Genomic DNA, 15276 nt, shown 5'->3' with positions numbered 1-15276 from the left:
GCCATGATTCTTCAAGTGGATAAGGAATGCTGTGGTGTCGACCCTACATATAAGCCCCAGAAAGATTCTGCCTGCAGTAGGCCAAATGTGCAAATTTGCTAACATTTTTCAGGCCTCTGTGGCTTGTATATTTAAACAACTTCTCCTGTACTAAAAAAATGTAATATTAGTTTGCCTGTACTTGGTCACTAAGCTGCGACTCCACTTTAATTTCTAATGCACAGGCCAACACGGTGCATCAGCAGATCAGATATAGGAACCAACCAATACATTGTGCATAGACAACAGTTAGCATCTTCCATTTAACATAAACGTACTAGAGCAATTAATACTGAGCTGTGGGATATGCAAATGATGATTCAATCACATGGTGAAGCTAATACCTGCCCAGAGATGGGACTTTTATATAACCAGTTATCCATAAGATCCTCTGTTTTTTCTTCAGAAGATGAATTAACAGTGCTATGTTTAAAGTGCAAGTCACTTTATTCCCATTACAGACTTGAGAAAAGGAGACAGAATCACCCCTTCCCATTACTATCAAATGAAGAAATGTTAACACAGAATGAAAACTTCCAGCAGTTACAAATACACAACAGAGAAGCTGTAAATGCTATAGGGGTACAGTATGGGTTTACCTTCTATAAGTTAAGAGAAGTTGTAAATGAAAGTTTCAAAAATAAAATTTTAACAAAGGAAGTGTACAAGTGACAGCGCAATAAATAAATACTTTTCTCTAAAAATAGTTCTGTAGTTTTGTTGTACTAACTAAACACATCTGAGATCCTGGCTATGAAACTTTTATGATTATTCAGTTAAAACAGCATGTGGTTTACAACACAGGTTTTATGTTGTAGTTGTAAAAATGAAGAGTGATTCAATTATATAAAAAACAAGAACTTTTCTTAAGTGCCTCAGAGTCCTATCCAGGTATATACTGGAGAGCTGCAGTTTGTAGATCATCAGGGCTACTTTAGCCTTTGAAGAATCACAGTGTTGAGAATATCAGCTTCTTCCAATGTCTGGGTTTCATCTGTAAGTTCTACATTTGGAAATGTAGTCAACAAAGCAAAATCACATTGGGCAAAGTCTGATCGGGCATGGATAATAAACTGACGCACATCCATGATCCTAAGGAATGAAATATAATACAGTTTGAATATTCATTTGTTCATTAAGCTATATCTAATGACCTTTCTCCCCCCATAACAGCAGTTATCTTGGCTAGTGATGAGCACCTATATATTTATAATCTATTCTTAGTTCAACCAAAGTTCACTACTTACACTATATGCTTTTGCTATAAGACAAAACCAATACCACTGAAAATACTCTACCCCCTAACCCTTTTATGAACTGATTAGCAAACAAATACCCCTACACACATACACTCCTACAGCAAGATTAGAACACAAATGATGGTGATCAAGAATAGCAAGCAGATTGGAACACAAATGGTAACTACCCCCCTTTACATAAAAAATAAAGGACTCCATGCTTTTTTATAGATTAGGATACAATTATAATATACTGTATGTAATTTCAAAGATCCAATAAATTAGATGCATTAACAGATGTTATACAGGTATGGGACCTGTTATCCAGAATGCTCAGGACTGGGGCTTTTCCAGATAAGAGATCTTTCTATAATTTGAATCCCTGTACTTTAAGTCTATCTAAAGGTTAATTTAACCCAAAAGGTTTGTTTTGCCTCTAATAAGGATCAATGCCATGTTAGTTGGGATCAAGTACAATGTACTGTTTTATTATTACAGAGAAAAAGGAAATAATTTTTACAAATTTGAATGCTTTGATTAAAATGGAGTAAATGGGAGATGGCCTCCCTATAATTCAGAGCTTTCTGGATAAGGGGTTTCCAGATAACCATTCACATACCTGTACTATAAAATGTCCTACATGTGCAAACATTTTTCTTTTACAGTTTTAATTTGTTAGCAACCCCTAATCTGTTAAGTGCTCATTGCTCAGTATGGGGTAATTTTAGTTAGACTATAACCCATATGCTTTCCAGCATGTTTTTATTGCTACCTCTTAATAGCACAAGTCTTATCTGTCAACAAGAAAATTACTCCTGTGCTATTCGCTTTTAGAGATAACTTTTAGTAAATACATTGGACACTGAGTTTACTAATGGTGGCCATACAGGGGCAGATTAAAGCTGTCGGTCTATATCGCTCCTTTAGACCAATTCGGCAGTTTATCTGCATATGTATGGGGCCTTCTGACGGATCTTCCCAATCGATATATGGCCACGATATCGATCAGGAAGGTTTCATTTTTCAGGTGATCAACCCGTCAGCGCCCATTGCTCCTTGCTGTAATCCTAGGGCCGAACGTTTGGAATATAGCCCTGCCTTGGTGGGCATATTGAGGAAAGATCCGCTCATTTAGTGATGTCGGCAAACGAGCAGATCTTATAGTGTATGGCCAGCTGAAAATGGTTATGTTGTCTTATGTGAATGCTTGTTCTCACTTACAGGGATAGTTCACTTTAAAGTTAACTTTTAATATGTTATAGAATAGCCAATTATAAGCTACTTTTCAATTACTCTTCATTACTTTATTTTTTATAGTTTTTGAATTATTTGCATTCTTCTTCTGAATCTATCCAGCTTTCAAATGGGGGTCTCTGATCCCATCTAAAAAACAAATGCTCTGTAAGGCTACAAATTATTACTCATCTTTTTATTCAGACCCTCTCCTATTCATATTCCAGTTTCCTATTCAAATCAATACATCAGGAAAGGTTTTTTTTTTTTTTTTTTTTTTTTAAATGTAATAAAATTTGAGCTAATAAGAAACCTTCAGGATTTTCCCATTAAAAAATACTTAAATACACCACAGCAAAGGCATTTATTACACTGCTCATAAATTGCAGCTATTGAACTTTTTGGGACCACTTCTTACTATGCTCTGAGCACATAGCAAAAATACAATCTGTGGATTTGCTCTTACCTGTGACTAAGGTTAAATCTTTGTATTAACCGAGTACCATCAGCTAGCCTAATCTGAATTTTGGTTGTTGGTACATGTTCATCGAGATCAACCTCTGCATTGAGAAATCTCTTGTGTTCCTCTTCAGGTGATGATGGGGTACTGATAATTTCAGGAGTAACACTGCAAAGATACAAAAATTGAGCAATTCTTGAAATCAGATTTAACTGTACAATTTACACACATTCAGGAACAAGAATGAATCAAAGCAAAAAAATGTGATGAAAAATAAGGTATACTTCTGTATGATAAGTGTTGCATCTTTGGCATCAACTACAAATATTTTCGATTGCATGTTGTCAGGTGTTAGAGTTCAGTGCTGCTAAACTCAAACATCTCATAGAAAAGAAGTGGGCCAATCTGGATAAATATAATACAGATAATTGTGCTAATTAGTTGAAACACTTTTCTGATTTTCTCAGGAAAGGGTTAATATTTGTGATACAAGTCGAAACTACTGGGAATCTCAACAAGGCAGACATTACAGTTTATAAATCCAGCAGAAGGAAAGATAAAGCTTGTCTGGCGAAAGGCTGTGTATATGTCGCAATATATATATATATATATATATATATATATATATATATATATATATATATATATATATATATATATATATATACACACATATATATATAAATAAGCATGAAGAAAACAAAGCACTCATGGGACTTAATTTATGTTCAAAACGATAATGGTGTAAGTCAACATTTCAGTTCTCAAGACATCATATATATAAAATGAAAAATACCCATTACAAAACTATACCTTCCAAGTTTTTTTCCTTCTCCACTGAATGCTTTAAATTTTAACCTGGGCTTAATATATTCTTGGTCCTGGTGGTCTTCCATATCCAAGTTCACCTGACCGCCATGCACCAGTCGTTGGAGCTCTACTGGAATCTCTCTAAGCAGAGACATCAGATATTATATTTTGACAATATATTATAAATGAAACATGCATCAAGTGAGCTATTGTTAAAACAGATTTGTCACTTACAGCTAATTATTCTGCAGAAAAAAAACTAATGATGCGGATGTTGCATTTTTTAAGATTCAGTGAGAAATGTACTGTAAATGTTGGGATGAAGAAGGAATTGCTTTTTTAGACCTTTTGGCATACCTCTGGGTGAACTATATATAGCCTTGCACACTTATAGAGGCTGTGTCCCTCTATAGCATCTTTGCCCAGCCAACCAGACTGTCAACTAGGTATGATGCAACTATTCCAGGGACTTCACATACTGTGATCCAGAACACTGCATTTGCACAACTCAATTCCCCTTGCAAATTGCTGTCTGTTTGTGAATTGCCTACTGGATGAATTAAAATTGTAAATATAGTGAATAAAGTACCCCCTTTTGTAAAATATAAGGATATTATAAGTTACCAAGGAGTTTCATGACCATATAAAAACACGAGGCCGAAGGCCGAGTGTTTTTATACAGGTCAGGAAACTCCGAGGTAACTTCTAATATCCACATATTTTGCAACTGGGGGTACTTTATTTATTATAATACACAAGTTCCTGTGAGTCATGTGACAGAAATGACATCAGAACTCACCGTTTATAACTGATGACATCAGAACTCACCGTTTATAAGGATATAATTTACAGGATATTCATGGCTTTTGTGTATTATATGTATTTATTGAAACAGGAATATCATAGGTAGTAGGCTGGCTATTCGGTTTATGCTGTACTGGAATAAAGTAACATACTTTGAGGTTATATAATTTTTGGTCTACCTACCCCAGGATTATGTGTATCACAACATATTTAACTGTCCAAATGAGAAAACCAGATCAAATTCACTATGTACATGGGGTCATTGGGTTACTCAGAACTGTGAAAGTGTGAATATATGCCAGACAAGCAGTGTTGGAATCTGTACCAAAGTCTTCACAAATTTACAACCCTATTACTTTAGGATGGCTTGAAATATGTAACAGCATTTAGATCTTTGGAGCATCTTCTGAGTGAGTGATTGTGCAATAAGTCCATTGGATTCTGACCTAATCTCTGTGCCAGCAGTGCAGAGAGAGACATTTATGATTGGTGAGGCACAAAACAAATGGCAAAAAACAGAAGCAAACTGCCATGTTTTTCATAAATTGAACCCTGTGATGAGCACCAGAATGAACCTGCACATTCCCAATGCCTGCATATGGTAGCATTGTATTCATGAGGCGGTAGCTGGCAGAGACATGTAGCTGTGCCTTAGCTTACACATAAATCATATAAAATCAATCCTCTGGCTGTTCTCACTTCTGGGTTTAAATGGGAATACATATTATTTTACAACTGTATCTATGCCAGTCAATCTTTAAAGAGAGGACTGTCCAATATTAACATATGTACCCTTCATGTACAAATACATATATTTTCAAATAATCTGACTCTCTCTTCCTGAAGAAGGCACCTAGAGAGAAATGCTTATTCCAAATGAATGTCAAGTTTGTTTGCACAAACCCTGCATTGTGCTGGAATGCACTGACTATTTGTTTTTCCCATTTGCACATTACTTTAGTCTATATCTAGACCAACGTATAGATAGATAGATAGATAGATAGATAGATAGATAGATGATAGACATAAAGATGGATCCCTTTTTGGGAATAGCTTAGGCTCTATTAAATTTGTCGGATGAATTTATGATGAAAGGACAACAACATTCAAAACACTTTAGGCACCCCCCATGTACCTGAAATTGTTCGCTTTTAACAATCTGGTCTGGGGTACTTTTCTCCAGTATTTGAGCACACTGACCAGTCGCTTTTTTATATAGTCTTCATGGCCCTACTTGTGAAGCCATGTCTCAACAGAATTGGTAAATGACTCTGGGTGAAAAAGCTTATACCTCATTGGTTACAATGAGTTACTACCTAGGTGCAGCTCTGCCCAGTGTTGGTAAATAATACTACCTGACTTGCCTACACAGTGCCCCAACCTCAACTTAACTCCTGTGGGATGAATTGGAACATTTTATTGCAAGGAAGGCATGTTTGATCCTGAACATCAGCGCCCAACCTCACTAATGATCTTACGAAGCAAACCCCACCAACAATATTTTAACATCTACTGGATAGCATCCCAGAAAAAAACAGGCTTTTAAAGTAGCAAAATGAGGAGCAACCTGGTTTTCTAACTGAGATCCTGGGCAAGCAGTTAACCAGATACTTTTCTCCAGATAGTGTATTTATAAACACATATATATGAAGATAATTAAGGCTCTTATGCTAAATAAAGTGATTAACTCAACATTTGAGGAAAAGGTAAACAGCATGTTTTCCATAACAAATGTAATTTCTTACCCTTTCTTGACTGATTCCAGAAACTCTGCATTTATTGGATCTGAGTAAGACCTCAGTTCTCCATCATCTAAACTGAAACCATTGCTCCAGAGTTTCAGCAAAATTTGTATCTGAAAAAGTATAACATCATCATATCTTTGTATTTAATGTAGATGTTTGATGTATATCTACTGTACAGCACTGTAGAATATGTTGGTGCTCTATAAATATGTTTTGCAAATAATAACAATACTACCTAAGGGTACATGGGCAGATTCGGGGAGATCAGTTGCCCCAGCGACAAATCGCCTCTTCTTCGGGGGGACAATCTCCCCGAACTTCCTTCCCCTGCCTTTCCGCCAGCTAGAATGAAAACCACAGGCGAAATGGCACTCGAATCACTTCGTTTTTCAAAGTCCCCCGAAGTTTCCCTTGTGAAGCAACTTCGGGCGACAATGATGTGCCGCGAGTTCCATCCCGCTGGCGATTTTTTATTATAGCCAGCGGGAAGGTAGTCCAGGGAGATTGTCGACACAAAGAAGAGGCGATTAACCTCCTCAATCTGACTGTATGTCCATACCCTAACAGCACTAGATCAACAGTACATAATTTGTAAATATTTGAATGTAAATAAAAATACCTATTGAAATTTCTAACATGCCTTTATTTTTAGGCATATGATACAAAACACACACACACACCCGCATCTTGTTTGCTTTGTTAGACTTTCACTGTTCCAATGGCAAAGTTCATGGACACTCGGTAGCACTGGCAGCAGATGAAAAAGCATGAAATACTCAATGGCAAAGTGACAGTCTTATACCCTTGAAATGGTCAATTAGCCTTGACTGGGTTATCAGTGACGCATATGACAGATAGCAGATACAGAGAATGTGTAACTCTTAAAACCCATTCCAGTGAAAGTGTTACATTTGAGAGCCAACTTGAAACTGTATATTTGTTAAAACGATTTTTTATGTTTTGAGCTGCTAAGTGTTTATAAATGTGCATTTGTTCTGTTAGGGCAATGACAAATGAAAAGATGGAGAAACAAACATTGTTTCCCAAGCAGTGATTCAGCCTTTCTGCTATAGGCTACCATTACACAAACAATTAGGCTACAAATGCAACGTCTTATGTTTAAGCATTCTGTACTAGCCCAAAGCCGCCACAGCCTTTTAGGCTAATGCCAGACCAGGCTTTTTCTTGGTTTGCTTAAAACACACTCACTCCTTTAGGTGTCCAAATCCAACCTATGTGTCTGGTCTGGTGTTAGCCTTAGCACAAAAGATCTGTGTCTCTGAAAATGCCCCCAGCAGCTACCCATCTTCTTTTCTAATTTACAGCACATGCTCTGTCAGTTAAGTGATATTCGGGGCCAAATCACAATACTGTACACATACAATTCATGACACAATTTATTAAGCAATTAATTCAAATTTATATTACATTGCAGAACAGAAACCCGAAAACCCCAGAAAATCTGCTCCCCTGCTGCTTCTCCACTCCTGCTCCTGATATGACAGATGTAACCGTCTGTACATTGCTGACAGTGCCTAAGCTTGCCACCACTACAGCTGCACAAAGCACACTGAGCATGAGCAGTATGGCTGACCCAAGAAAGATGGCCAAGATAAAAGATGGCAAACTGCTCTGGACAAATTTTAAGACATGAACTATTACTGATATAGTATATGTTCTATATTGGTAAATTCAGTATATAGAATAAAGGATATGTAGTCATGTTCTTTTTAGACTTTAGTTCATTTTTGGGGGCTATACACCCTTTAAAGGAAAATTCATGTAAACTTACTCATTCATTTTCTGTTTTTATTGGTTTCTTACAACCTGCACAGTTAGTTAACCCAAGGAATGCTGACACTCTGACTTTAAAAGCTAAAAATTGGTAAAAACACTAAAAATAGAATACTTATGTAAATTGCCAAAGTGCTCAGAAGAGCACTCTGAGTAAGGGTTACATCCAGGACCGGAACAAGGGGTAGGCAGAAGAGACGTGCCTAGGGTGTAAAGCTCAGGGGGCACCAGGCATGTACCTCATATGCAGCCTACCCCTAGTCCGGCAAGTGCTACCTGAGTGAAAATTGGGTGCACTCTCTTAAGTCGAAGTGTTGTGCGCATGTGCGTCCTTGGTTGCGCATTGTTGCAAACTGGCGGCCGAAGTGACCAGCCATCAGTTTGCATGGGGCTTCCAGCCAGCCTGGCCCAGCACTGGGTACATAAATAGATTTTTGTGAGCTATAACCCCTATAAAATTTGCAGAGGCAATAAAATAAGGACCATTATATTATTCAGGTAATTTTCCTATCATGCTCAGGACCACAAGCTCCTGTTGTATTAACATATGTACCTTACTCAAATCAAATCCCTATTTCCCCTAAATTCTATAGTATGAAAAGTTGACAAAAATAAAGGTAAACACATCTGTCCACTGCATTTTGGCTTTGGACGGAATATGGGAAAGAAGCTGTGTTGACTCGTACAGGAATGGATGAAGTAGAAACTGTGTAACGTATCACAGCATATACTATGAAGTAGCTAAATCACAAGTTATATGGAGATATATTTAAATGATATCAATACTACAGATGCTTACCTCTTGCCCTTGTTCGAATGGATCTTCACCCTGCATGTATTCGAATTCCCTTTTTGATGAATCACCAAGCTTGTAACCTCTACCTGTAAATGTCTAATTGAGAAAAGAATAATAGATGCGTTTGACTGCCGCTGAGGATAACCCTGAAACAGTAATAACCAAAATAAGTGATGCTAATAAAATTAGGAGCATGTAAATATTGATGTATGGAAAACTAATGGATAATAATTATTCCAAGTAAGCAGTAGAAGAAATAAGTCATAACATGATGTGAATACATTTATTTCTATGCTCTTACTCTTCTGTTGGTTTTTTCACATACATTTATGGCAAATACACATGTAGCAGATGTAGCACTATCTTCCTTTGCCCCCACTATTAATAACTACATGTTCCATGTCCTTTTTTCATCATTTTGGTGCTGGACAACACCTTTTCACCTGCATCTGTGGATGTATGTTGGTGACACTGCATGCCAATGTTTCACCTGTATATGGGGATGTAGGTAAAAAGAAGGCATGGAGTGTCGTTGAGCACCAGACTAATGGAAAAAGGAGTGGGTATAATGTAGCTATTATAGTGGAGGCACAACAATACAGTTATCAGGCTTCCTGATATTTGGCTACAAAAGAACTCTGAAGCAAGATAGGAGGATGGGACATACTGTAGCAGTAGCCAATTCTCACTTTATGTGAACAGCTATGCAGGCCTGTATCAGAAGTTCAGTGGGCCAAAAGGGATTTGAGAACATGAATTCCTATACTAAATACAGCTTAAAGCTGTTTCAGTTCTAGCCACTTTCCACAACCAGAATATGCTTCTCTCCTAAACCCTTTTAAGAGACAAGGCAACTAAAAAGTAACCCTATTCCATATCAAAGGTCATCACTAACTGGGGTTAAATCCTCTACTACTCACCAATGTTCCTTGCCGCAAATGTAAAATGTAAGATACTGTAAAATATAGCAACATAAGTTGCCTTGTCTTTAATTCTTATGATACCTGTATATCTGAAGGCTTATATGATATCGCCTATCTCTCTTCTAAGCTGTACATGTGAAGGGTTTGAAGTGTTTCATAACATTCTATCAGATAATAAATTATCTCAGTTGCCCTTCGTCGGATAATGCATGCAATAAAATATAGATATGGTTTAGAGCAGTGATTCCCAACCAGTGGCTCATGACCAACATGTTGCTCTCCAACCCTTAGGATGTTGCTTTCAGTGGCCCCAAAGCAGGGGCTTATTTTCAATTCCTGGCTTGCAGGCAAGCTTATGTTGCATAAAAAACAGGTCTAATACCAAATAAAGCCTCCTGTAGGCAGTGCAGATGGGGATTTTTATTAAGAAAATAAAAAAAAAACAATAAATAAAATCAAACTTCAAAATTTCACAACAAATCAAATCAAGGAATCATAGGAACATATTTGAAATACTTCAAAAGATTTCACCCATGCAAAATTCACTCCCCTCCACAGCCTTTTATTCCCTTTATTAACACTTATTTCTTTGAATCGTATCAAATATAATTTTTTCAAAATTCTCTTGGTCGTCAAATCTACGGAACCCTCTTGCCTCCACAAAGTTTTACCACATCTCCTCATCCATAAAAAATATCCGATGACTGAGAAAATAATGAACAGGTTCTCTTTATCCAGAGGATGGTTTCTGCTCACAATGCCATAGGCTCTTTCCTCGTAAGTGTTTCTACAGAGATTCTTAATTCCCAAAGTCGTCAACGCTCATAAAGGGCCTTTGAGACTGAACATCCTAGCAAAAAGTGATCTACCGTATCTTCCTCTCCACAATCCCAGGGGCAAAATATAATAATCATGCTCAGATAACTCAAATTCCCCCTAACAAATAATTTCCCCTGCAAGGCCAACCATGCATTATCCACACATTTTCCCAGGAGTCTTTTCCCATTAATGAATTTAATGCATTCCCCCATCAATTTCAAAGGACAATCTTTTGGGCTGAATGGAGAGACATAAAAAGAGCCAAGCACCTGTTTGTACAACTGTTTCCTTGAGAAATTCATCTCACTAAAATTTAAACCCACCCTCCACCCCCGATCCAGACCCCCTTCACTCTACTGCCCTCCAATCAGTCTGATAAAAAGCGAAACCCAGGATCTGACACAGTTTTCCCACTGAGAAAACGTCCCTTTGACCCAGATCTTCAAAGTTGAATTTAAGGAAAATGCAGATTGGACAAACCATCCCTGAACCTTCCTCTTTTCTCTACAGGAATGTTATCCCTCTTTTGACGGTCTGGAAAAACAGACTGTAGATCCGAGGATAGAGAGATTTTGGTAAAGGAAACACAAAAGCAACAAAAAGAAACAACTGGCTGTTAGTCCAGACAGGGGCTACCAAGCAGCCAATCACTGCCCATATTTGGCATCCCCAGGCCCCCAGGGACTTTGTTCATGCTTGTGTTGCTCCCCAACTGTTTTTACATTAGAATGTGGCTCAAGTTTAGAAAAGGTTGGTGACCCCTGGTTTAGCCCAACATACTCTCTAAAGACAATATATATGTACAGGATAAGTTACCCTTGCTCTATAAAAAGCTCCAGAGGATTTGCTGGTGTCATCGATAGGGATAGCTCCATGCTCCTTTGCCTCTTTAAAAAGTTCATTCACAATTTTGCCTGGAGAAGGGACTTTGCCATTACCTGAAAAAGATCTTAAAACATTTAAATGCAGTTAGTCATCTATATAGTATACCTGGATTTTTACAGCAAGTGCTGAAATGATGGTATTCTCAATGCAACTGCACTTTTTACAGTCTGCAGTGTACACACAATTATCATGATAACCATCCAGTCTGATGTACAGGGGAATACCAAGCAGAGCATTACATGCATAATAAAGCATGACGAAGCAAAGTCAGACATAGAATATGGCAAGTATGTTACGTAGTAGAACAGCACAGAGAGGAAAGAAAGTTTATGGTACAGGAAGTGGAGACATAATGCTGGAGACATAATGAGTGGTATATATTTTTGGACTTTTGGAAGTAACGGTGCATTGTACATTAGAATTTAAAGATCAGGTGAAATTTTATTCACTGGGGGTGCCAATAAAAATATATTCATTAACCTTAAACCCTGGGCCAGTGATCCGGTCTACAGAAAAGTGCAATGGCACTTGATTTCCAGATGCCCCAGAAACACACTGGCATTTCCTGCCATCACAGCATCACTCAGCAAGGCATTCCACAACCTCACTGCACTCACTGTGAACAACCTACATTGCTTCAAATGAAGGCTCAGTTCTATAAGTCTAAAGGGGTGGCCTCTGCTGATCTTCTGAAAAAAAAACACGATCACTCGCTCGCACATGCCTCTTCTGCCTAACCCTAGTTCCGGCCCTGGTTATAGGGCTCCTGAACCTCTTGGCTTGTACAATAAGTTCAGTATATAAAATACAGCATTGCTGCCCATATTCATTTTTAGGCTTTAGCTCTCCTTTAACATAAAACATTTATAAACTGATTTTAAGTCATAGCACTTGGAAATGAAAACACCAAAGAAAACTAAATGCAATGTAATGTAAGTAACAAAAATGGATGAATGGATTGATAGACTGATAGGAAAATAGTGTGGATTTTGAATGGTTGGGAATAAATTTGCAGATTTACCTTTCAAATTGATGATCTTTAATTTGCAGCCCTAATACAGGCATTTTTGATGGCTGATCTTGGTACTCATCCTCACACAGTCGAGCCAGTGCCAACTGCAATTAAAATAAATAAATACAGCGGTGACACTGTTATGTGCCTTCAAAAGGGGACTAAGCCTGACCCATAAACCTGCCACAATGGCAATCAACATGGAGCCTGGAAACAGCCAAATATTACTAGATTTAGCGGAACAGTTCACTTTTGCACAATTGGATTGATGTGTTTAGCAGGGGGTAACTAACTACAGAGGAAACAGAACCTGCAGCTGCAGAAGGGCCCAGGTACAGAAGCCCCCAATTAATGAGCAATTTCAACATATATTGGTAAAATAGGACAACCTCTGGATATTTGGTGGGTAGCGTTGCCACCTTTTGCTGGCAGTGAGACTGGGCAAGGGGTGGGCCCAGTGTCAATAGGGGCGGGCAGATAATATCAGGGGGTCGTTCACCAATTCTTTTAAAAGACATGTCTGGATTTCTTAATTTGAAAATCCGGACAGGCACTTTTCACCTGGGCAGCCCGGTTTTTGGGAGGGACAGATGGCAACTAGTAATGTGTGGGTCAACAAATTGTTGACCTGCACCTGACCCACCACTCCGATTACCCTTTTATACCCATGCAACCTGCCCTTTCTCTTATATCACAGAGGGGACGGGCCAGCGGGCATCTATAAATAGATGCCTCTGGAAGCAGTGCATACTTAGTTTGCGGGCGGGAACTAACTGACCGACCCACACATCACTAGTTGCAACCCTAGTTGAGGGGCCTAAAATGAATTTGCTGTGGAGCCCAGTAATATCTAGTTACACAGAGCAACTGTGCAGGGAGCTTTTAGTCCCCTTTTAATGCCACAGTACTGCATTGGTCATTAAAGGAAAGGTTAAAACTACGGTAAGTAAGCCTTATCAGAAAGGTCCACCCATATACACCAGTAAAACCCTCAATGAAGTGCTGCTCTGAGTCCTCTGTCAAAAGATACACAGAATTTCTTTCCTTCTATTGTGTACACATGGGCTTCTGTATCAGACTTCCTGCCTTCAGCTTAAACCTCCTTGCCCCGGGCATGAGCATGCTCAGTTTGCTCCTCTTCCCTCCCCCCTTCTCTGCTGTAATCTGAGCCCAGAGCTATAAGTGAGCAGGCAGACTCAGGCAGGAATTGATGTCACACCAAGCTAATACTGCAGCTGCTATCCTAAACAAACAAAGAGTTTCTAGAGCTGTTTACTCAGGTATGGTAAAACATTCTACAGAATAAATATAGCATTCTAGCTTGCACTATTGCAGCTAATCTATTGGCAGTAAAATGCCTCAGCAGCTTTCCTTCTCCTTTGATATAACAATAACAAACAATAGGCTGGACTTCATATCTAGAAGAGTATGGTTAACTTAGGGTTGTGACAAACGTGCAGATTCGGGAAGATTTAGTCGCCTGGCGCCTCTTCTTCTTCTACACAAACTGCCTTCACATGTCATCCTGTCCGCTATAATGAAAAGTCGTCTGCGCTAAAGCACACATGGCGCTTCGTTTTCCTGAAGTCGCCCGAAGTCTCTTCGTGAGTCAACTTTGGGCTTTGTAGTTTCTGCCACGCCTCTGTACACAAGCAGTTGCCGTGTTGAACCAGCTGGCACCAGCATAAAGGCACTGGGAGCACCAGCATGGGGGTATATTTACCATATCAGACAGAGAGGCTCAATCACTAGGGCAACAGTAAATATGGGGCAGAAGGAAAATACTTGGCCCCACACCGGCTGCTCCTGAACAGGAGTATAATACATGCCCTGTGGTCTATAAGCGGCTGCTGAACCCAGACTATGGTGCGCTCTGTCACACTAGCAGCTGTGCAATTCCTGCTGGAGCGCCGCTGCACGTAGACTATAGGCGCAAAAGTATGCACCGCTAAGTATGTACCTATGTACACTTCTGGGCACGGATACACAGACAAACGAGGAGAAAGCAACGCCCACTGCCAGACACACACCTGCAGGTCCAGCACTGAGGGCCTGAGCGAATCCTTTAGTTCCGCCTCTTGCTCTCTCTCCGCCCCCACCTCGCCTCCGTCCTCGCCAGATCCTTGGTCCTCCTCCTCTTCTTCGCCCGCACCGTCGTCCCCTTCCTCGGAATTCTCTCTTTCCTCCATCTTTAATCCAGAATCTGCTGCAAGTGCCCGCACCGTGCGTCACTCGTCACTGCCTGATACGTCACTCCATTGTAGCCAGACCAGGCTGTCACCAGGAGGCGCGCTGTGGCGTTGTCATAGCAACACATGAACTGGGAGTCTGGGAAGAGAGCGCGCTGCAGTGCAGCAGGGTTGCCAGGTCGGCTGGTTTCCAGCCGAATTGGGCTACTAATTTAAAGCCCAGCCTGGTTTTGAAAGTACATACTAGCCAAGGTGTGGATTTGGGCTACTTTTTGGGCCTTTGGCTGTTTTTTACTTTGGAAACTAACCAATGTTTTTTCTTGCCCTAATATGCCAAGCCTGCATCTCCCAATGAATGTTGGGTAATGTCGTTTTTGTTTAACAATTTGCCTACTGCCAAGTTTAATGCAAGACTACAATACCCAGCATGCAATGGGACCGACTTGTGTAGAAGTCGGGAGTTACCAGATGTTGGGCTCTGTGCTCCAGTCTCCTGTCATTCTTGCATTTTCCGGTGACTTTCCTCAAT

The 15276-nt window shown here is 39.4% G+C and overlaps 1 protein-coding gene across 1 annotated transcript; it reads right to left on the bottom strand.

Moving 5' to 3' along the window:
• Positions 1 to 467: 467 nt before the first annotated feature.
• On the bottom strand, positions 468 to 14758 carry ubxn2b.L (UBX domain protein 2B L homeolog). The gene is made up of 8 exons (NM_001095328.1): positions 14589 to 14758; positions 12568 to 12662; positions 11478 to 11610; positions 8923 to 9015; positions 6330 to 6439; positions 3784 to 3921; positions 2977 to 3138; positions 468 to 1131 (listed from the first exon to the last, which is right to left on the bottom strand). The coding sequence occupies exons 1-8, from the start codon at positions 14745 to 14747 to the stop codon at positions 969 to 971; spliced, it is 1053 nt and encodes a 350-aa protein (NP_001088797.1). The 5' UTR covers positions 14748 to 14758; the 3' UTR covers positions 468 to 968.
• Between the last annotated feature and the right edge of the window lie 518 nt (positions 14759 to 15276).

The sequence above is a fragment of the Xenopus laevis genome, chromosome 6L (genome assembly GCF_017654675.1).
Source record: "Xenopus laevis strain J_2021 chromosome 6L, Xenopus_laevis_v10.1, whole genome shotgun sequence".
NCBI classification, from domain to species: Eukaryota; Metazoa; Chordata; class Amphibia; order Anura; family Pipidae; genus Xenopus; species Xenopus laevis.
This window is presented reverse-complemented; position numbering and strand designations above follow the sequence as displayed.

What these genes read in the sequence shown, in the direction of transcription:
- ubxn2b.L (NM_001095328.1), bottom strand. Translation starts at nt 14,747, where the DNA reads ATGGAGGAAAGAGAGAATTCCGAGGAAGGGGACGACGGTGCGGGCGAA. An exon ending in CTGGAATCAGTCAAGAAAGG is followed by an intron (nt 3,922 to 6,329) that starts GTAAGAAATTAC and finishes GTCTCTGCTTAG; the next exon opens with AGAGATTCCAGTAGAGCTCC. An exon ending in GAAGGAAAAAAACTTGGAAG is followed by an intron (nt 3,139 to 3,783) that starts GTATAGTTTTGT and finishes GTATCTTTGCAG; the next exon opens with TGTTACTCCTGAAATTATCA.